Raw genomic sequence first — 22,475 nt, forward strand, 5'->3', positions numbered from 1 at the left:
GACAGGCTCTCGCGCGCAGGGAACGCCCTTCTGCGGCTTAGCGCATGCGTGCTGCGGCGTCGACGCTGTTGCCCGCCCCGCCCCCTGTCCAAGTCCTTCCTTTCTGTTCCGACTGCTTACGTCACCACATCACCATCTCGCCCGGTGACAAGCTCTGGAGTCCCCTCCTAGACGTTCCAGTTTAAGGTGTCCTTTTTGCGCCCGACCGTCCCAGAACCCTTCTTTGATGGGGAAACAGGTCCAGATAGATACTTGAGGAAGGCAGGCAGCGCATGAGAGAGCATCAGTTGTCATGTGCTCGTCGCTAGGCCATGGTCTCCCCTCCTTTTTTTTTTTTTTAACCTTTATTTTATGTATTTTTGTGTAGTGCTGAGAGTCTAACCCAGTGCCTCACACCACTGAGCCACAACCCCCCCAATTCCCCCTCTCTTTATCCCCTATCTCCAAAAGCTCTCTCTCCAGGGAGAATTGGAGCTCTGAGCTTGGTTTGCCCCAGCCTATCCCGCTCCTGTTCTTGGGGCCCCTTCAAGTATTTGGCAAAGTTGGAGAACTCTTCTTTTCACCCCCATCCCAGGCTACCCCTCCCCAAACCCCTTCCAACTCTTCTGCCCACCTGGTGAGATGTCTTCTTTGTTCAAGCTGTGCTTTTTGTGTTGGAAGCCATTCCCTGCTCTTCCTAGCAAAATTCCCCAATTTTAAGCCTCATCTAAAGAACCATCTCTCTCAGAGCCTTCTCTGTGCTCCAGATGTCCCTTCTGAGCTCCAGGATCCCAACCAGTGCCTGCTCCACTATCCCTGTTGGTCTGGAAGGCTCCAGAAAGCAGGCTGCTTCCTCAGCACCCAATGTAGTGCCATCAAAATGTCCCCTTTGATGAATGCAGTCCTTTCTTTTAGATCTAAAACCTGCAAATGTTGAATTAAGAGCAGTTCACAAGGCCTGAAAAAGGAGTGGGTAAAGGCAACAGAAGCATGACTGGCCATCCTTCCATAGCAGGTGTGGCCATTAGTCAATGGTCTCAGTGGAACCAACCAGGACAGGCCATCCTGGGACATACTGAGAATATTGCCTCATGGAATCCAGAGCCAGAACATCCTCTATGTCTTTTCTGTGCTCAGAATTCTCCCATGGCTCCCTCCTGTCCACAGGATGTATAAAAATCCTTTCTCTATAAAGGCACTGTGTGATCTGACGCAGCCTCTTCTTTCATCATTCCCCATTCCATAGACACCAAGCTTGTTTAATTTCTCTAGTTCTTCTCTGCTTTCTTTTCTTTCTTTCTTTTCTTTTCTTTTATTTGGTGGGGGGGTAGTACTGGGGATTGAACTCAGTAGCCACTGAGCCACATCCCCAGTGTTATTTTGTATTTTATTTAGAGACTCACTAAGTTGCTTAGTGCCTTGAAGTTGCTGAGGCTGGCTTTGAACTCATGATACTCCTGCCTCAGCCTCCCAAGCTGCTGGGATTACAGGTGTGTGCCACCACGCCTGGCACTGCTCTGCTTTCTTTTGCAGGACTGGGGATTGAAGTTGGGGCCTCATACTGATGAACCCAACCTAATTCCATTTTAAGATTGGAAGTCATCTCATCTTGTCACAAAGTTATGAAAAGCTCATTTCTGTTTTACCATAAAATACTAAGATTTCTATTTGGCCTGACAATCTGATGTTTAAATTTGTTTGAAATTCCTGTGTGTACCCTGAACTCACTCATGCCTGGCTCTCCTTGACCAGATAACAACCCTCCTAAAACCTCAGCAGCACCTCATAAATTCTAATGTTGGAATCTCAATGTACTCCCTACCTTGAAATGTTAAGCCACGTAGATCATTAACCTGCTATCTGCCTTTGTATTTTGCTTGCCAGATCCTGTTAACTGTAAGTTCCCAAGACACCTCCCTTTGTAACTCTTTGTGCTATAAAACCTTTTACAGGGGCTGGGGATGTGGCTCAAGCAGTAGCATGCTCGCCTGGCATGCGTGCAGCCCGGGTTCGATTCTTAGCACCACATACAAACAAAGATGTTATGTCTGCCGAAAACTAAAAAAAAATAAATAAATATAAAACAAAAATAAATAAATAAAAAGTAAAACCTTTTACCTGGAGAGCTGGGGGTTGATCTCTAGCCCGTCTTTGGGAGAGACAGTCGCTGGCCAGTTCACAAAAGCTGTTTTGTGAACACAATCCAAGCTTGCTTTAATTTGATTTAAAATTAGAGTCAGTGGGCTTTTGTTTGCATTGTGGTTCAACAATACATGCTTGGCAAAGTACCACTGAGCTACATTCTTAGCACTTTTAAAATTTTAGCTTGAGATAAGGTCTTGCAACTTTGCTCAGGCTGGCTCAAACATGTGATCCTTTGCCTCAGCTTCTTGAGTAGTTGTCTGCTCTTTATACTGGGCTTTCATACACGCTGTTCCTCCCTCTGTACCATCTCCCCTTAGTCTTTTGCTTGTATTGTAGTCCAACACCATCCCCTTCATCTGGTCAGCATCTCAACCTTAGTGTCAGTTCAGATTTCCCTTCCTTTGTGAAGACTTTCCTGGTTCCCCTGGGCTCCCCAACCCCTTGACATTAGATATCTTGTTTTCTAGACCCATCTAGTGTGTCCTCAGTGCCTGGTACAGGCCTGGCTGTCATTAACCCCTTATAAAAGAAGAGATCTCTCAAATATTATGTGATATTCAGCTTCCAAGATGGCCTAAGTGATTCATTTCCTGGTGTTTATGCCCTTGTACTGTCCCTTCCCACACTAAAATGATATGGTTTGTATAGCCCCTGCAGCTCTCAACAATATTGTAGAAGCTGGGCATAGTGCGACATACCTATAGTCCCAAACATCCTGTTTCAAGATAAACTGAAAAGGGTTGGGGATGCAGTTGAGTGAAGCTAGCTGCCATGTTTTTGACTATACACCAGCAGGTCTATGGAGAGGTCTGCCTGTTGAGGACCTGAGGCCTCTTGCCCATAGCTAGCACTGACTTGTTAGGTATGTGAATTAGCCACCTTTCAAATCGCCCTTGCAGCCCTTGTCAGGCATTTAGACAACTGCAGCCACGGTTGGATGGTATGAATCGTGGTACAGTGTTTGTTAGCATGTGTGAGGTTCCATCGTCAGCATCAAAATAAATAAACAAAGTGTGAATAACTGCAGCCTAATTGACATCTGACTGCAGCCTCCAGAGACCCTGAAGCAGAACAACCCAGCTCCCAAATTCCTGACCTACAGCATCTGTGAGAGGTAAAAGATTTTTAGAGATAATTAATTACAGGACAATGTCTTAATTGTCCTCTCTCTCTCTTTTTTTTTTTTTAACCATAATAAATTCTTTTAAGTCTTTTGCAGAAAAGCTTAATCCTGTTTTTCTTCTCCAAGTGGAAAGAATCCTAACTCTACAAGAAATGTTCTGCATTTCTTACTGGTCATAACGCACCTCCTGGGAGACACTGAATCAGCCATGTAAGCAGCTTGAACTCCTGGTGGTCCCTCCCAAGTGACTCCTAGTATTCCCGTCTTCCCAGGCAAATGCAGGTGGGGTGGAGTCATGTTTCAAACCTGCTGCCCCACCCCCACCCTGCTAGAGAAATCAGAGAGGAAGCCAAGTCATAGCAACTGTTCATATGACATACTTTATTTCCAATCTACAACCATTAAAAACGTTTTGTAAGTTTACACTGTACAATTATTCTCATGTCTGAAATAAGACACGGGGGTGGGGGGGCAGGGAGAGCTGGTGGATTGGACTGCAGTTGTCCTAGCACCCAATCCATCCTGGGAAGGAGCCTTTTGAAGACAAAAGAGAGGAGGAGAGAACAGTGGAAAGGACAGGTGGACAGTTGGCCCAAGGATGCCCTTGGTCCCTTCCCTCCCCGGGGGCCTTTCCCTGGGGGTCTCCCAGGACCCACAGCTGCAGGACCCTCACCAGGCTGAGTAGGAAGGGGGCTTCACAGTATTGGCAGGAGCTGGGGAGGGACCAGGATGAAGAGGAAGGACAGCTTCTGGCTTTCTTCCCCAGGTGTCGGGATTTGGAGCTTTTTTGGCACTATCTATAATAAGGTCTTCCTAGGGTTGGGAGGAAGAGGAGGAGCTGGAGACTTAGGATTTTTTTCTTGTAGAGTTAGGATTCTCTCCTCTTGGAGAGAGACCATCTGGCCTATGGTGAGGTTCCCAAGGGACAAACTAACAGGGTCCTTTGCCTCTTGCCTCTCCAGGACTTCCACCCTTGCCTGCTGCCACTGCCCAGACAGCCTTTTGTAAAACCCAGGCAAATGGGAGAGGGTGAGCAGGGCTGGCACTGAGCCAGGGACAGGAACGGGAAAACTGCATGTCCTCCCCAGCCCACCAGCTTCCTAGGAGCAGAGACACCAATGGTTGTTTTTGTTGTTGTAGTTTTACCGGGGGGGGGGGGGGGGGGGGGGGGGGGGGGGGGGGGGGGCGCTGCAGTTTTACGGGGGGGGGGGGGGGGGGGGGCGGCGGCGCTGCAGGGGCTCCGGTTCTTTGCCAGCTCCAGTCCATTCCAGCCTGCACTCACTGCTAGCCTGGGCCAGCAGTTGGCCTTGTGCATATGGGAATGACCTGGAAAACTCTTTCAAATCCTAACTTGCTGTTACTTGCCTGGGAAGTTCTAATTCAGTATCCCCCGGGTGGGGCCCAAAATTTGCACTTCTGCCCAGTTCCCTGGTGATGCTCCTGCTACTGGAACACAATTTGAGAGCTAGTGGTCTGGAATGGTGCCCCCAGTCACCTTATCCTTGGCAACCTGGTACCTCCAGGCAGGACCATGGCAGGCAAGGTCCAGCCATAGAGGCACCAAAGGGTCTGGAAAGATCCTGGGAATGGATTTTTGGTGAGCCCCCCTGTGCAGAGAAGTAAACTAAGGCACAGAGATCAGTGGCGGAGCTTTGGAGGGTGCTCTGGGGCCCATAGGGTCATCCTAATGCTCATGAGAAGACCGTAAGACTGAGAAGGTTAGAGAAATTAAGAAATCAGCCCAGATTTAGGCTAGGTTTCCAGACGGCTAGCTGAGATGCTTCTTCATGGGAGTGGTTTAGGTGGCTTCAGAATGGAGTGTTAACAAGGCAGCCAGGTTCAGACTGCCTCACCCTTTCAGGAGAGTTAGAGGAAACCAAAGTTCCTTCCCTGTGGGTCTGGAGTCCAGAGAGCTGGTGAAGGGCAGAGAGTGCAGGGAGCAGGGCCAGTGGGATAGCCAAGGGGGAGAGAAGGGTCTCAGGATGGGGAGGAAGGAGTGGGCAGGGCAGGTGGTGGAGAAGCCTTGAGGAGGGTCTCAGGCCTGGCATTATGTCCTCGGTCGCCTTTGGATCTTGGGTCTATGGATTCTGCACATTGGGAGTGTAATCCAAAGGTTCTTCCAGGGTAAACTATTCTGGAGGTGACGATACCCAGGGTTAGAAAAAAATGGTTAGACAAACAGATGTACAGATGACCAGAGAGAGGGAAAGAAGAACCGAGTCAGACTGAATCTGTCTTACAACCAGGGCCATCCAGGAGGGGGATCCAAGTCCACATCCACCATAGCCCCCCAGTGAAAAGTGCCGGGAGGCTGCAGAGAGAGAGAGAAGATAGTGTGGCTCAAGGGGGAGACTGGGGGATATCCTTCTGGACTTTGGGGTTGCTGGGGTGGGGTGAACCCAATGGGAAGGGCTGGCAGGGCTGGTGCTGCCTGATACATGAGGGCAAGGGGTCCCCTCTGGGGTGAGGAAACAAAACAAGCATGGAATGCAGGACACCAGATCTGAGAGCAAATATTGAAGTTGGGAGATGACAGGGGCACTCCCCTGATAGGAGGGAACATGAGCTTGACGGGCAGGGAGGGCTTCATTGAGGTTGTAAGAAATCCGTAGGAGGAACAGTGCTGTGTGTGGGGGGGGGAGATGTCCCGGGAGGGCTGAGAGCTGGCACGGCAATAAACCTGGGGCCCAGAGGAGGAAAACCTGGCCATGGGCCAAAGACTCTCCATCTGCTGGAAGGAATCAGCTTGGGGGGGAGTGGGGGAGGCGGACGGGTGGGGGTCTTTGGAAGATGAGAAATGAGAGGATGAGTGAGAGGATGGAAGCAAGTACACCAAGCCCAGAGAGAGAAAGGGGCTCAGCCAAGATCATGAAAGGCACAGAGGTGCCTCATCAGGGATACAGGGCCTGCTGGCAGTCAGCCCAGGACCTGGTCTTGGCTCTGCCTCTGGTGTGCTGTGAGGCCCGGGGTGAGCTACTCCCTTCTGTGGGCCCGATTTCCTCACCTAAAAATCAAAAAGCCTAAGACAAAGGACTAATATGGTAGGATTCCACCTCCATGAGGTTCTGAGAGTAGGCTGACCCAAGGAGGAAGAAAGGAGACTAGATGACCAGGGGCTGGGGAAAGCAGGGAGGATGGGAACTAGTGTTTAGAGGATACAGAATTATAGTTTGGGATGATGAAAAAGTTCTGAAATGGCTGGGAGTGAGGATTACACAACACTGTGTGCATACTAAAAGCCACTAAAAATAAAGTGAAAGTAGCCAATTACGATATGTATATTTTGCCACAATTAAAAAAATAAGTGAGGAGGTTGGTACAGATTCACATGTAGTCTCCTTTTTATTTATTAAAAACAACGAACAGATGAGGTGGTGTCATCCCCAGCACCAGGGCACTGAGGGGCTGACCTGGGAACAATGAGTGTGGTCAAACCATTTACATTAGTATAGAACCTCGCACTTTTCCAGGTAGACCTGCAGGCACAGTGTTGTATTTGGTCCTCTCTACAGCCACAAGAGGTAGGCCATTATCCCCATTTTATAGCTGGGGAAACTGAGGCATAGGCTAGTCACATGATTGAGCCAAGGTCATCCAAGTTGGTGGCAGTTTGTTATTTTTTTTAACAATAGTCTCCTGGAAAACATCCTTGCATCTTAGCTTAACTTGTAAAAACACTAAGTGGCTCCATGGCCTTTGAAGAGAGGACATATATATATAAAATTAGTAGCAGAAGAATTGCTTGCTTGCCATGATTGGATGATGAAAGTTACAAAATCATATGATTTTTTTTTTCTTTTTGCTATGGCTGTAAATTAACACAAGAGTAATGGGAATTAAATCAGGCAGATATGAAGAATACATTATCTTGCCTTTTGATTTTCTATTTTTTGCTGTCTCATTAAATGTGTATGACTAAGGGGCTGGGGTTGTGGCTCAGTGGTAGAGCGCTTGCCAAGCATGTGTGCTGGGTTCAATCCTCAGCACCACTTATAAATAAATAAAAATAAAGTTCTATCAACAAGGTAAAAAAATTATTAAAAAATGTATAAGATTGTTCATTGTTTCTGAATTTTTTGGAAATCTTCAGGATAATTAGACCAAAGCAGAGTCTCATGAAGGACCAGGTTCTGTAAGGCCCAGCTTGGCACTCAGTACTCTTTTTAAGAATATAGTGTTACAGGCTGGACATGGTGGTGCTTGCCTGTCATCCCAGCAGCTCAGGATGCTGAGGCAGGAGGATCACAAGTTTGGGGCCAGGCTTAGAAACTTAGAAAGATGCTGCCTCAAAATGTAATAAATAAATAAATAAATAAAAAGAGCTGGGGAGGTGGCTAGGTGGCGGAGGGCCCTTAGGTTCACTCCCCATTACTGCAAAAATAAAATAAAATAATATAACATTGTAATTACTGATGAAAAGAATGATGGCCTAATGGTCAGGCTGTGGCCAGGAGTGCTTGGGATCCCCTGGGGACTGGCTAAGCATGCAGATTCTTGTCTCAGAAGGCTGAAGTGGAGTTGAGGAATTTGCATCTTGCACATGCCCTCAAAGGATTCCAATGCAGGGGTCCTCGGAACACCCTCTGGAACACATGTCCGGTGATGGGGTAGACGTGTTGGTGGCATTTTGGTGAACATGCTATGGCATGTTCTGGGTGTCCTAAACCTTGCCAGTGCTCCCAGTGACACAGTGGGTTTGCATAGCCATCAGGACAGAGTGGGGCTAGGGGATCCACTAGACCAAAGTTCTTGTCTAAACTTGCTGGCTTCCCAGGTGGGTGCTCTGGAATGCGGCCTGTACCTCAGTTTCTGTCCTCTGGAAAGTTGTCTTTGAGAGACCTAAAGGAGATGGGGAAGAGGAAAGTGATCTCCAAATAGTAAAGTGCTCATGGTGGGATGTATAGGGGACTGTTGTCATTATTAGTGAAGAGGTAGAGGGACTTGGTGGCTGATAAGGCTGGAGCAGGGAGACACCCTGGATGGGCAGGGAGAGGGAGGAAGAGCGTTGACATTATCCGGGCAAAAGAGGCTGGGTGATAAATCCATGAAAAGTACCTGAGAGCAGGTATGATGGCTCCCTACCAGCATCAGGGTGTAAGAGGATCAAGTCTATGGGCCCTCAGCGTTGTCACCTGGAGGCCAGATAACAGAAGAGCATTCCTTTGGGGGCCAAGCGATAGGGCTCTTTTTTTGTGGTCATAGACAGCAAGACCTCTTGGAGGCCAGCTTTTGGTGAAGAAGGACTGGGAGAAAGGGTTGGTAGGACTGGGAACTGAATTTCGATGACTTGTGCGTGATCCCGGCCTTAGAGCCAATGCACCAAAGTGGTTTGATTTATTTTCATTTCAAGTACAGTCACCGCTGCCTCCAGGAGGGTCTAATTTGGCTCTGGGAAGAGGTCAGACACAGGAAATGTGAAGTCACCCAGTTTGGGGTCAATCATGGAGTTGGTCCCACACCTCCCCCAACTAACTGATGTCAACCCATGCACCCACATCAGGCAGTCTGTAGGAGATTAGGACCCCAGGGTTCCTTGGGACTTTGGTTGAAAAGAGAGGAAATGGGGCAAAGGAGGAAGAAAGCTAAGGGAGGAGGAGGAGGAGGAGGAGGAAGCAGGTAGGAGTAAAGGGTAGATGGGAACAGGAAGGGGAAGAAAGGGAAGAAGGGCAGCATTCCTTCCTGGCACCCCAATCCTCCAGGGGAGCCCCCACTTGTGGGTCAGGCAGTTTTCTGCTTTGGGAATGTTACCAAGACATAAAAAAGGCATTTGAAGAAACAAACTTAGAAATTACATTCCAAAAGAGTAGAGAGTTTTTACAAACCAACCCTCCCACCCCCAAAAAGAAAACAACCAGTTACCAAGTAAAATGCTAAAAATGAAACCAAACCAGTATTTACACATAACACTTTAACCCCACCAAGCCCCATGTCCAGAGGCTTCTGAGGAACAGTGACGAGTGGCCTTGCACAGTGGCATGCAAGGAGTGGAAACTGGGACTTCACTGAAAACCAAGACCTGGAGCCTCCAACACCCGCTGGGGGCTGGGGGCGGGGGTTAGATGCCCAGACAACGAAGATGGCACGACAATCTCAGATGAGAACGATGGTAAGGCTGAGCGGCCCGTAGGCCCTGGGGTGAATTCAGGTCTCATGGGGATTTTTCCCCAAGGCTGAGAGCGCAGCCTCCCTGGCCCTCTTCAGCTCGGGAGGTGGCAAAAGGCCTCTGGTGGCTTGTGGCCTGGTGTGAATCCTCTCACTGCAGATAACCTTAGAGGGGCCTCCTGATCTCTTGAGTGGGAGGGTCGGCATCTCAGGGGGGAAAAGCCCCACGGCTCCATGGCCTGCCCCTGATGTGCTGCCAATAGGGAATGGGGGTGAAGAACTAAGTGGTCCAGATGACCCTGAAAGGGTAGGCTGGGAACCAGCAGGAGGGAGTACAGAGGCATCTGCTGAGTCCAGGGTCGGGGGAAAACCTGCAAAGCTGTTGGCTTTTCCGATGGGGAATTGTGTAGACGAGCCAACCCAAACTGTGATGTAACTCTGGGTCCCCAGTCAGTGAGAGTGGGGCTGTACATCTGTGTGTGTAGGGGGTGGGCATGTGCACAACCAAAATGGCACCAAGGGAGAGACCACATGAGACCTTCCTCAAGGGACTGCAATGAGCTACGTTCAGTCCATCTGACGGTGCGGGCAGCTGCCATGGGCATGGGAAAGGGCAGGCGGTGGATCCAAGGCTGGGAGAAGAGCCGTGAGAGGCCATAAGGCTGAGGAGACAGGCTGGTGAAAAGGCTGGCAGGTTGGTGAGAACTGAGGCAGGCGAGCAGACACTCTCAGATCCATGTGCAAAACGGCAGTAAACAACATTCTTGAAGTCCATCCTGTTTTCCTGCGAGTTCTCACTTAGGGAACTTGGAGGGATTTCTGTGCTCTTAATAGAGCTGTCGTAATCCATGTTTGTCTCATTACAGAAGGTTTCAGAGACAGGAGGAAAAGGAGAAGGGAAAGGGAGAATGCCAGGGGAGTGGTGACAACAGTCTGGCCCACCACCCCATCCAGAGCATTTACAGACTGACCTCTGGGGGCTGGGCAAGGACCAGGTGCTGGAAAGTAGTGCTCTGGGCTAAGGGTCAGCAGTGTTGGGGGAGCAAGCTACAGGGCACCAGGTCTGGTGAGGGGCCCTCCTTAACTGACCAGGAGACCAGAGCGTGGCTGCTGAGCCACCCGGTCCACACTGGGGACTCCATGCCTGTCCATGGTGTTACAAGTCCCACATTGTCCCAGTGGCAAGAACACGTGTCAATCTCCAATAAATTACCTTAAGGACTTTGGGGTCAATTAAATTATTAAAATAAAGTAAACCACCTTAAATATTTATAGTACGAAAAATTCAAATAAACAATCTAGGCAAGAAATGTGTTCCTGGGCTCCAGTCTACCGTGAATTCTCCTTGGCCTGATGTGACCAATTGGGAGTCTCCTGTTGGGAGTCTCCTTGCCCTCCACCAGCTGCAGATGTAAACACAGAGGAGGTGTAGTCTCCTCCAGGGTGCTGGGGAAAGAGGCCCCAGGTCAAGGCATGGGCATGTAGGCATTTTTTTTTTTTATGCACCAGTTCTTAAGACTGACTCTACCTATTTCTGTCTTCATGGAGTCTCCCAAAAGGTTCCCCCCACCCCCATCACTTTGACAAGGGAGGAAATTCCAATGGCTCCCTGACCTGAGCCCTACTCATTCCCACTGTCTCCCAGTTCTTACTGCTCCAGGTATGAGCAAGGAGATCCAAGGCTCCAGGACTCTGAGCATATTCTTGGCCCTGGTTACGGCCCTATCATACCCCTAGAATCCCAGCAATCCAGAGCAGCAGGGCCAGGAGGAGGGGATGGTGGCTAGCCCAGCTCTGCCAGGAACCCAAGGTGGGCCCTAGAGCAGAGCCCATTTTCTCAGTGGTATCTCCTCCCCGTGAAGGGTTACGTGGTCAACAGGGAACATCTCTGTGAGTCCCCTTCCATGAAGCATGACCAGAGGTGCATCTCTTCCTGGGCTCTTCTGAGAAGTGGGTATGGGTGGATCCAGGCAAGGGTCTCCTTTAGGACCCAGGGGTTGGTCCCAATGGAGCTCTCTGCGGATGCTTCTAAGGCCCAGTTTTGGTCTGTCTCCCACTCAGTGCCTTCCCTTGGGAGTCAGAGATCACCACCCACTGGTCAGCAGGAGACCCGCTTTACCTTGATGTGAAAGCTCTTCTCTGGCAGTGGTATAGCTGCTGTCCCTCCAGGGCATGGCCCCTTGCCTCTCCACCTCCCAGGAACTGGGCTGGTCGAGGCAGGGAGCCGGGCTGCTCTGTCACTCACTGGCAGGGGCCACCCTTTCCTCCATGCCCCAGCCAGACTCAGAGGGATGCAGCCTGCACTTGGAAGGAGAGTGGCGGAGAGCAGAGCGGGACGGCCTGGCAAAGCAGGAGGCAAGAGACTGGGCACTGCAGTCACAGACAGCATCCTAAGAGGAGGGAAAGAAGAGGTCAGGAGTCAGGAAGTATGGACAGCTACCACTGGGTGACCAGCCAGGCATGGAATTGGACTCAGCCACGCCCACAGACCAGTTCCCAGGGGCTGCACTCCCTCTCTGGAGCCATTTTTCCGTTTTCCTCCCTTTTGGACAGTAATGGATATTCATTCTAATGTGATCCAGAAGATACAGAGAAAAAAGTGAATGTTGTCAAAGTCCTGCAACGTCAAAAATAAATTCTCAACACACTGCATATATATACTGACTTCATCACCTACATCCTATTTTGCAATTGCAAAACATGAACATTTTTTTTTTGCCACTATGTATGTCCTAGATCTCTTTTAACCGCTGTATACTATTCTGTATTTTTTTTTTTTTTTTTTGGTGCTGGGGATTGAACCCAGGGCCTTTGCATGAGAGGCAAGCACTCTTCCAACTGAGCTATATCCCTAGCCCCAGCTGTACACTATTCTGCTAAATAGAAATAATTTTTAAAAAATGTCTTAGTTGCCAATGGACCTTTATTTATTTACTTATATGCAGTGTGAGAATTGAACCCGGTGCCTCACAGAGGCCAGGCAAGTTCTCTATCACTGAGCTTTAATCCATCCCTGAATAGAAATAATTTATATAATCAATTCACTTTTTTCTTTGGTGATGCTGGGGGTTGAACCCAGAGCTTTGGGCATTCTAGACAAGCACTCTATCACTGAACAACTTCCCCAGCCCTAATTTTTTTGGGGGATGGGGTGGGTGCAGGTAACAGGGATTAAACTCAGGGGCACTCCATCACTGATCCACATCCCCAGCCTTATTTTGACTTTTTTTTTTTTTTTGGTGCTGGGGATTGAACCCAGGGCTTTGTGCATGCAAGGCAAGCACTCTACCAACTGAGCTATTTCCCCAGCCACCTCCCTGTGCTCTATTTTTGTAATTTATTTAGAGGCGGAATCTCACTGAGTTGCTTAGTGCGTCACCATTGCTGAGGCTGGCTTTGAACTCATGATCCTCCAGTCTCAGCCTCCCAAGCTACCGCTCCTGGCTTCCCCAGCCCTTTTTATTTTGAGATAGGGTCTCACTAAGTTGTTGAGGTTGTGTTCGAACTTGTTATCCTCTTGCTTCAGCCTCCCAAATCACTGGGCTTACAGGCATGCACACCACGCCTGGCCCCAATTTACTTTTGATGTTTGTTTGAGTAGTTTCTGATTTTTTACTATTATCAACACACAGAAAAATGCACCTGTAGAACAAGATTGCTTGGCTCAAATCCCAGTTATCACTTACTGTATGGCCTTGGGCAATTACTTCTCAGAGGCTTGATTTCCCCCATAAGATGAGAGACATGATACCTTTTTCAAGGTTGTAAGGGTCAAATCAGATATGATATGTAAAAGCCCTAGGCAAAGGACCTATTAGACATTTAACACGGGTCAACAATTTTTATTAATAATGCAACAAATTTATTTTTATTTTTTTCCTGAGGTGCTAGGAAGGGAACCCAGGGCCTTGTGTGTGCCAGGCAAGCACTTTACCACTGAGCCACAACCCCAGCCTGCAACATAGTCTTTTATGCAAGCTTCATCTTCCACCTCTGTGATTATTTCCACAGGCTACATTCCTAACAAGAGAACTACTGGGTCAACAGGTTACCGGCACATTAACATACTGAAAATTATGTATATCAACTTTAAGATCAACATTTAAAAGCCAGTTAGCTGTGTACTGTTGTTTCTTGGTGTGGTACTGGTTTTATGGATGTGATAATTAATTTTATTTGTCAATGTGACTCAGCCACAGGCTGCCCAGACATTAGGTTTGAACATTATTCGAGGGATTTCTGTGAGGGTGTTTTTGGATGAGATTAATTGGCAGAATGAGTAGAGCAGATCCCCCTCCCTAACGTGGGTAGGCTTCATCCAATCAAGTAAAGTTCGAATAGAACAAAAATGCTGACTCTCCCCCAAGTATGTCAATTCTTCACGACTGACAGCCTTTGGACTGGCACATTAGATTCTCTTCTGTTTTCAGACCACGGGTACTTCCTGGGTCATGTGACTGCCAGGCTTCAGTCTGAAATGAAATCATTAACTTAACCAATTCTCAGGCCTTTGTGACTCATCATACAGACCTTGGGACTTGCCAGCCTCCATGACCATGTGGGCCCAATCCTTAAGATAGATATCTGTCAACTTCCCCCACACACTATTGGTTCAGTTTCTCTGGAAAATGTTAATGCAATGGCTGTATTTGACTATATTCAGGTGTATTACAGTATGCTCAGCATGAATATTAAAGTTAAAAAATAGAAATAAATTAGTTAAAAATTAAGTTAAAAGTTTAAAAAATATAAATAAATAAGAGATTTTTAAAAATTAGAGCCAGTGTAATCCCAGAGGCTCAGGAGGCTGAGACAAGAGGATCATTAGTTCAAAGCCAGCCTCAGCAATTCAGTGAGGCCCTAAGCAACTCAGAGAGACCCTGTCTCTAAATAAAATACAAAAAAAAGCTGGAGATGTGGCTCAGTGGTTAAGCACCTCTAGGTGCAATCCCTGGTACCAAACAACAAAAACAAGACAGCCAGCTGAGTAGATGTGTGAAGAAGAAATGCACTCCCCCTGCACTACCGAGGCTGTAAAACTGGACAATCTCTCTCTCTCTCTCTCTCTCTCTCTCTCTCTCTCTCTCTCTGTCACTCTCCAGTGCTGAGGACTGAACCCAGAGCTTGTGCATGTGAGGCAAGCACTACCACTGAGCTATACTCCCAGTTCAGCAAAAAACTTTTTTAAAAAATTTTTTTAGTTGTTGATGAACCTTTATTTTCTTCATTTATATATATATGGTGCTGAGACTTGAACCCAGTGAGTGACTCACACATGCGAGGCAAGCACTCTACCACCGAGCCACAACCACAGTACCCCCAGACAAACTTTTTTTTTAATGTTTTAGATGTTGATGAACCTTTATTTTATTCATTTATTTATATGTGGTGCTGAGAATCGAACCTAGTGCCTCACACATGCTAGGCAAGTGCTCTACCACTGAGCCACAACCCCAGCCCCCAAACTTTTTTGAAAGACAATTTGGCAACATTTATCAAATACCTTACACATTTTTATATCCTTTCATGCTATAATCCCATTTCTGCAACTGAAACCTAAGGAAATAATCTGAAATGTAAAAAAAAAAAAATTTTTTTTTTGCACCAAGATATTCACCACAGCACCATTTACATTAGGGAAAAACTAGAAACCACCTAAATATACAATAATAGGGAAGCTGACCTTTTGGGCCAATCCCAGCCATCTCACACAGTGTTTTGTGTCCCTATCTCCTCTGAGCCCAGAGCAGACCCCGTGGACCTCTGGCCACAGCTGACTGGACCAAGGGGTACACCTGACCCATGCTGGACCAGAGGTTCTTCCTCCTGGAAATGTGGAATTGGTATAAGAGGCTCGAATCAGTGTCTCTTAGGTGCTTGAATTGAAAGATGTGGTTGGTATATCAAGAGCTGAAAGAGCTCACATGGTCCTTGTGCAAATACAACAAAAAGAACGAGAAGGAGGAAGAGGACATAGGAGCAAATAAGGCTCAAAATATAGGAGAGGGAGACAGGGAGAAGCTGCTAGCCCTTCAGTCTCTGCTCTTGGGTTCCATGCAGTAAGTACTCCATCATTCTTCAGAGAGGTTTCCTTCTCCTCTGCAATGCTAACTTACATGCCTCCTTTGCTAATAGTCAAGTAATCCCTGACTTATCAAAACTGATATCAGGAGGGGGGCATCCAGAAAAAATTCACAGAGACAATATGAGCACCTAGGTATGAAGTCTTGCTGGGCTGGTAGGCAGGTTAATGTTTTGTTTTATTTTGTTGCAGCAATGAGAATTAAACCCAGGGGCACTTTACCCCTGAGCTACATCCCTCATCCCTTTTTATTTTTCGAGACAGGGTCTCACTAAGTTGCCCTGACTAGCCTTGAACTTGCAATCCTGTGGCCTCAATTTCCTAAAAAGCTGGGATCACAGGATTGTGCCATAGCAGCTGGCTCAGGCAAATATGTGTGTGTGTGTGTGTGAGTGTGTGTGTGTGTGTGTGTATGTGTGTATTCATATTTGCTTCCAGGGGTGCTTTACCACTGAGCCATATCCCCAGTCCTTTTCAATTTTAATATTGAGACGGGGTCTTGCTAAATTGCTTAGGGCCTCTCTAAGTTGCTGAGGCTGGCCTCAAACTTGCAATTCTCTTGCCTCAGCCTCCCAAGTCACTGGGATTATAGGCATGTGCCACTATGCCTGCCTAGGCAGGCTAATATTTAAAAATACTTACAATTAGCTCTCCCGAGCCTAACAAGCCACACAGCATACTAGTGAGGGCAAGAGAGCTGCGGGCACACTCTTTCCCTGGAGGATGCTGGAGGTCTCTGCTGTATAGTAGTCAAACCCCTGGTTAAGCCACTTACTAGTCTCTTGGCATTCAGACCATGTGGTCTCCAGGTTTGTGTTGTTCCAGGTCTGGGACATCCATCCCCATGTCAGACCAGCATAAGAACTATTTGAGACATACGACTATATTTCTTGAATTAAAAAAAAAAAAAAAAAAAAAAAAGAGCTAGGCACTGTGGTGCAGCTACTTGGGAGGCTAAGGCAGGAAGATCAAAAATTTCAAGCCAGGCTTGGCAACCATAGCAAGATCCTGTCTAAAATAAAAAGTAAAAAGAGGCAAGGATTAGCTCAGGGGTGTAGCACCCCTGGTTCAAGCTCCAGTATCCAATAATTTAAAGGGTTGGGCATGTAGCTCAATGGGGGAGTGCTTGTGTAGCACATGTGAGCCTCTGGGTTTAATCTCCAGCACGACCAAATAATAAAAAATAAATAAAAACAAAAATGAATAGAGCTGGGTGCTGTGGTGCAAGCCTGTAATCCCAGAGCCTCGGGAGGCTGAGGCAGTAGGATGGTCAGTTCAAAGCCAGCCTTGGTAACTAGGCAAGGCCCCAAGCAACTTTGGGAGACTGTCTCAAAATAAAATATGAAAAGGTCTGGGGATGTGCTTCAGTAGTATAGCACCGATGGATTCAATTTCCAGTACACACACACACACACACACACCAAAAAAAAAATCCACGTGAGGTTGGACCCTGGAAGCCAATCCCCGCTCCCAAGAAAAAGGGCAAACTCCACCCACCTACCTCATTGGGAAGAACGGAGGTGCCATCGCCCTCCCGGGGCACACCGTCCTTCCCCACCTGGGGAAGCAGGGTGGCTCTGGCCTCCTCGCTGCTGCCTGACTTGGTGGCCTTCTTGCTCAGGATCCTGGCCACGCCCTCCGGCTGATGGTAACTGGCCGGGGAGAGCGGCTCGGGCTTCTTGGCGCCTTCCTCTCCCGCAGCCGCGGTGGGGCTCGGGGCGCGGCCACACACGTTGCGGAAGAACTCCTGCACGATGCCGTACTTGGGAGGCTCGGGCTTGGCCCGGGTCTCGGACATGCCCAGCTTCCACACAGATTCCGTGCTCCCTGAGTGCTCCACCACACTGAAGAGGCTGGACAGCCCGTCGTTGATGTTCCTCAGCACCGGGCTGTCCCGCGTGGTGGTGGAGCGAGCCCAGGCCGAGCCATTCTGCTTGCCCTGGTGCAGGTTCCAGAGGCTGCGGTCCTTGGTGCTGTCCAGCTTGGACACCGAGCGCCTCTGGAGCTTTGGCGAGCCATACTTGGGCGAGCAGCAGGGCCGCTCGATGCGGGAGTGGACCTTGTCCAGGGAGGAGGAGATCTGCTTGCTGCGCACGGACACCAGCGACGAGCTGCGGGGTGACCAGCTCTTGCTGTGGAGGCTGCTGCGGGGCGGGTCAGTCTGCAGGCCCACGCTGACCGTGCGGATCGTCTGTGTGCCCACGCTGGCCAGGCCCACCGTCTGGCTGGACGTGCTTTTCACTTTCCTCTCCAGCGAGCCCGAGCGCATGGCCTGTCGCACGCAGTTGGTGATCTCCTTCATGTCATCGCTCATGTTGCCCGACATCTCAAAGTCATGCAGGGCCGCAGGGAAGGCGGGCCCGGCTGCCGAGGCGCTGCCCGCTGAGCCCCCATCCAGGCGCTGCCGCGAGAAGTTGCACAGCCACCGGCTGTAGGAGCTCTCAGCCAGCCCGTCGGCCTCAGCTGATTCTTTGGGCTTGGCTGTGGTGAAGAGGAAGCCGGGCTCAATGAGGATTTTGCCCTCCTTGTCATGGACCACAGGGACACCCAGGCGCCGGGCCACTGGGGGGCTGTAGTAGACTCGGATGCCCGTCTTGTCTGGAGCCGTATAGCTGCGCTGCATGTGCCTCCCTGCAGGGTCCTGGCAGCCCAGCGCACCCAGGCGGTTGGAGTCCTGAGGCTTGAGCCCTGCCTTTTCCTTGGTATCTTTCTCTGGATCCACGGTCTCAGTACTCACAAAGGTAAAGGCAGGGTTGTTGGGCAGTTTCTTGCCTCGGGCATCTCCACCAGCAAGGTAGGGGGAACAGTCAAGCAAACTTTCAAATTCAGACATGGAGGAAACAGATTTGGTCCTGGGAAGAGCAGAGGAGGAAAAACGGTGTTAGAGGGAAATAACACAGACTGCGCACAACCTGGCCTACTTCCCTGGTGGGTGGGAACTGCTTTAACTGGCTGCTTTCCTCTTCCTGTCTTACTTTCAGGTATTTCCTGGAATCTTCTCCCAAATAAACTATTTTTATATAAACCCTCATCTCAGGGTTTGCTTCTGGAGGAACCCAAACTTAGATGCCATTAAATCTTCAACACAAACAGAAGCACAGACGAAATAAAATAGCATAGAGAATCCAGAAATGAGTCCACACATCTTTAATCAACTGATTGTCAACAAAGGTGCCCAAAACATCATTAGAGAAAGGACAGTCTGTTCAGCAAATATTGCTAAGAAAACGGAAGATCCATAAGTAGAAGATCAAACCTTGATCCTATTTCTCATCCGGGACAAAAAATCAACTCAAAATGGATCAAAGAACTTAAAGTAAGACCTGAAACTCTGAAACTACTAGAGGAAAACACAGGGGAAACACTTCAAGATATTGGCACAAGCCATGATTTCCTGGATAGGGCTCTAAAAGCACAGGAAACAAAAGCAAGAATTGACAAATGGAATTACATTGAATTTAAAAGCTTGTGCAAGAGCAAAGAAAATAATACACAACCCAGAGTGGGAGAAAATCCTTGTAGGTTACTCATTTGACAAGGATTAATATCAAAAATATGTAAAAACAAATAAAATAACAGAACAAGTAATCTGGTGAAAAAAATGGGCAAATGATCTGAATAGACACTTCTTGTAAGAAAAAATGCAAATGATTCATAAATATGGGGAAAAATGTTCAATAGCATTAACCATCAGGCAAATCAAAACTACAATGAGATCCACCTCATTCCAGTTAGAATGGCTATTATAAAAAAAAAAAAAAATCAATAAACGCTGCTGGGAATATAGGGAAAAAGGAACCCTTATACATTGTTGATAGGAACCTAATTAAACAGTCACTATGGAAAACAATAATAGAAGATACTCAGAAAAACTAAAAATAGAACTACCATGGCTGGGGAATAGGTAGCTTAACTCTATAGCACTTGCTTTGCATGCACCAGGCCCTGGATTTAGTTGCCAGCAACAGGCACTGGAGCAAACACACACTAAGGCACGTGCATGCCCACGTGCTTCTAAAAATAGAAACTACCATATGATCCAGCTATCCCACTCCTGAGTATACAGCCAAAGGAAATGAAGCCAGAATACAAAAGAGATACCTGCAGACCCACATTCATTGATGCACCATTCACCATAGCTAAGATAAGGTCCAGCCTAGGTGCCCATCAACAGATGAGTGGATAAAGAAAATTATGGTATATATACACCACGGAGTATTAATCAGTCATAAGAAAAAATAAAATCCTGTCATTTGCAGGAAAATGGATGGAATTGGAGGATATCACGTTAAGTGAAACAAGTCAGACACAGAAAAACAAGTATTGCATATTTTCTCTCTTATGTGGAAACTAAAAAGAAGAAGGAAAAAAACCCCGCCTGAAAGTAGACGAGGGCTTACTAGGGATTGGGAAGGGATCCACGGGTAAGAGAGAGAGAGAGAGAGGAGTGGGAGGAGAGGTAGAAGAAGAGTGGATGGACGTGATGAACACATTTCTACAATTAACATGTTAATACACGTTTTTAAAATATAATATTTTAAAAATCCCAGCACAGACCAGGCATATGTTACCTGGAGGCCTGAAGTACCAGTCATGTGTTAGTACGTCACACAAACTGGACGACTCAGACAGCTCTAGAGGCAGCTGTCGAGAAGGTGGAAGAGACAAAGGGAAAGATTGGGCAGGGAGGAGCTGCCCAGGGTCATGGACTAGAAGCCACACAGCTGGAATTCAAAGCCAGCCTCTGGCTCCAGTGCCCATCTCCCACTCTGGGGCCTCCTTGCTTCTGGACTACTCTGTGTGGCTCCTGTGAGGTTCCATTTCCCTCGCTCATGTGTTTCCTAATGGTAGAGACAAAGTCCTACTAGTCTAGGGGGGTCCCCTTGGTCAAAGCATGTGACTGGCCCAATGGATGCTGCTCATAGCCCCAGGAATGGATGTCCATGGTGACTCTCCTACCCCAGAGACAGAAAACAGAACCCCAAAGAAGCTGGTTTCTCTGCCAGCTAGGATGCACTGGGGCCCTGGTTTTCCAAAGAAACACACATCAAGCTGCAGTCTGGAATCCCCCTGGCTCCGGGCTTTCCAGCTCCTGAGTGACTTGGGTTATGTAGAAACCACATCCTGCTGCTCTCCCAATTCTGATGGGGCGCAGGGGTGGGCACAGGGGGCAGGAGAGGGGCAAAGGGGCGGGCAGGGTGGGGCTGCCAGCACCTCTTTAAGCCGGTTCCCCCCAGCTCAGCTTCAGAAACCGTCTCCTTGTCGTGGATCTTCTCACTGCGAGTCTGTCAAAGAAGAGACAGGAAGGGTCAACTCTGGCTACCAGCAGGCAGAAGGAAGGTGACTAGAGGCCCTCCACACTTGACTTCTCATCTGAAGAGCAGTAATGATGTCAGCAACGATCCAGAACAATTATTGGTCAAGTTTCTGGCAGCTCTGCATGTAACTCCCCCACCATAAGAAAGTGACACACGCTGTGCTAACTGTACTGTTAACAGTGACCCCCCCAAAAAAACAAAACAAAACAAAACAAAAAAACAAGAAAGACTACTCATGGTGACAGCATTGACCATGCAGCTACTGCCTGGGCTTGTCCATTCTGGTTCTAGAGGCACAATTCCCAGCACCTGCACCAGTTATCACAACTGCCTTCCTTGGCTGCCAGCCCTGGTGAGCCCCCCTTGATACCTTCCCCCTCAGTTCCCCAGAATCAGTGTTCATTGTTTGCAATCAAGCCTCCTAAGTGGCGCCCCACTTCCTCTGGTGGTCATGAACTAGGGTGATGCAAATGGCCGTACACTGCCTTTGGTTACTCAGCAAGCTGCTCTCTGACAGTGCACCTGAGCCTTAAGTGCAGACTTCACCAATGTGATCTTCCTGATCTCCACGCCGACGGAAGGTTTGCTTTCCACAGACGCACAGGTGAAAGCAAGAGAGGCTGGGGGTTTCTCCCAGGCTTGGAATTACAACCCTGACAGAGGACACTTCCAAAATCCCAAACCATGGAGAGGACCCATGAGGCATAGGGGCCCCAGGGCCTGAGGTGCCTGAGGTGCAAGGCTGTGTGACCTGTGGGATAGGGTTAACATCCTCCTATCACATCCCCACAAGCAAGGAATTTATGGCCCAGCCAGGAGCCCAGACAACACGGGTGACCCTCACCTCTTTCCAGCTGTTGTCCTGCTTCTCGAGATCTGAGTGCTTCAGGACCCAGGGGTCGGCAGCCTTCTGCAGCTGAGCAAGGGCAAAGAGCACGCATCAGTGATGGGCATGAGTGAGCAGAGGCCCAGAGCAGGACCATATCCCAGGCTCTGCCCTGCAGCTGGGAGGAGCATCATGGGCCAGGAGCCAGAGGGTTCCTTCTAGAGGGTAGCAGCTCTGAGCTACCTGAGTTGGACTGGAAAATGATAATAAGAGCAATTTCTTGCAGGCATCCTGATGGATGTCATTATATCTAATATAGTAACCATTATTGCTGTTAATTCATGCTGCAGTTCATGGATCAGCTAGCTGAGTGGCACCTTGGTGTGCCTGACCTGTGGGCCGATATGTTTCCCCACGTATGTTATGGAACTTATCTCCTAATTTTAAAATCATTTAAAATATCCTATTATTAATATAATAAAAAGAAACTACTTTCCTACAGACAGGAATTTGTTTGATGGTGCAAATGGATGCATCTGATCTGCTTTCCAACATGGTACATGGAATGTTCTGGAACTCATGTTAGTGTGCCATCCTCCACTCACCACGCACAAGCTCCTTAGTGGGTATGACCCTCAGGGGAGCTCTATCCCTGCAGGGAAGGAGTCAGGGCCCAGGAGTGGAACTTGCCAGATGTGAGAGTTCTGCTAGATTCCAGGCCTGTCTCTTACTCACTTTATGACCTTGGACATATCACTCTGCCTCAATTTCCTCATCTGAAAAAGGGGGTTAGTGACTGTGACCTTGCAGGGCTGCTGGCGGATTGGAGACAGCAGTAGGAGAGGAAATGCAAAAGATCATAATGATGCAGGCCCTCATTAGGAATCAGAGAAAGGCAAA

General features: G+C 48.3%; 1 protein-coding gene across 2 annotated transcripts in view; it reads right to left on the minus strand.

Annotated features, from left to right (window-relative positions):
- Nucleotides 1–4,484: 4,484 nt before the first annotated feature.
- Nucleotides 4,485–22,475, minus strand: part of Mtcl2 (microtubule crosslinking factor 2) — a 68,476-nt gene continuing 50,485 nt past the window's right edge. The window contains exons 12-15 of one of the 2 annotated variants that reach the window (XM_076851813.1): nt 21,594–21,665; nt 20,646–20,716; nt 16,933–18,283; nt 4,485–11,739 (exon numbers count right to left, since the gene is read on the minus strand). In XM_076851813.1, the coding sequence (XP_076707928.1) occupies nt 11,587–11,739; nt 16,933–18,283; nt 20,646–20,716; nt 21,594–21,665 (1,647 nt within the window). In that variant the 3' untranslated portion in view covers nt 4,485–11,586. Of the gene's footprint in view, nt 11,740–13,365; nt 13,822–16,932; nt 18,284–20,645; nt 20,717–21,593; nt 21,666–22,475 lie in introns of those variants that run through there. The other variant, XM_076851814.1, reaches the window with a different exon arrangement.

The sequence above is a fragment of the Callospermophilus lateralis genome, chromosome 3, assembly GCF_048772815.1.
Source record: "Callospermophilus lateralis isolate mCalLat2 chromosome 3, mCalLat2.hap1, whole genome shotgun sequence".
NCBI classification, from domain to species: Eukaryota; Metazoa; Chordata; class Mammalia; order Rodentia; family Sciuridae; genus Callospermophilus; species Callospermophilus lateralis.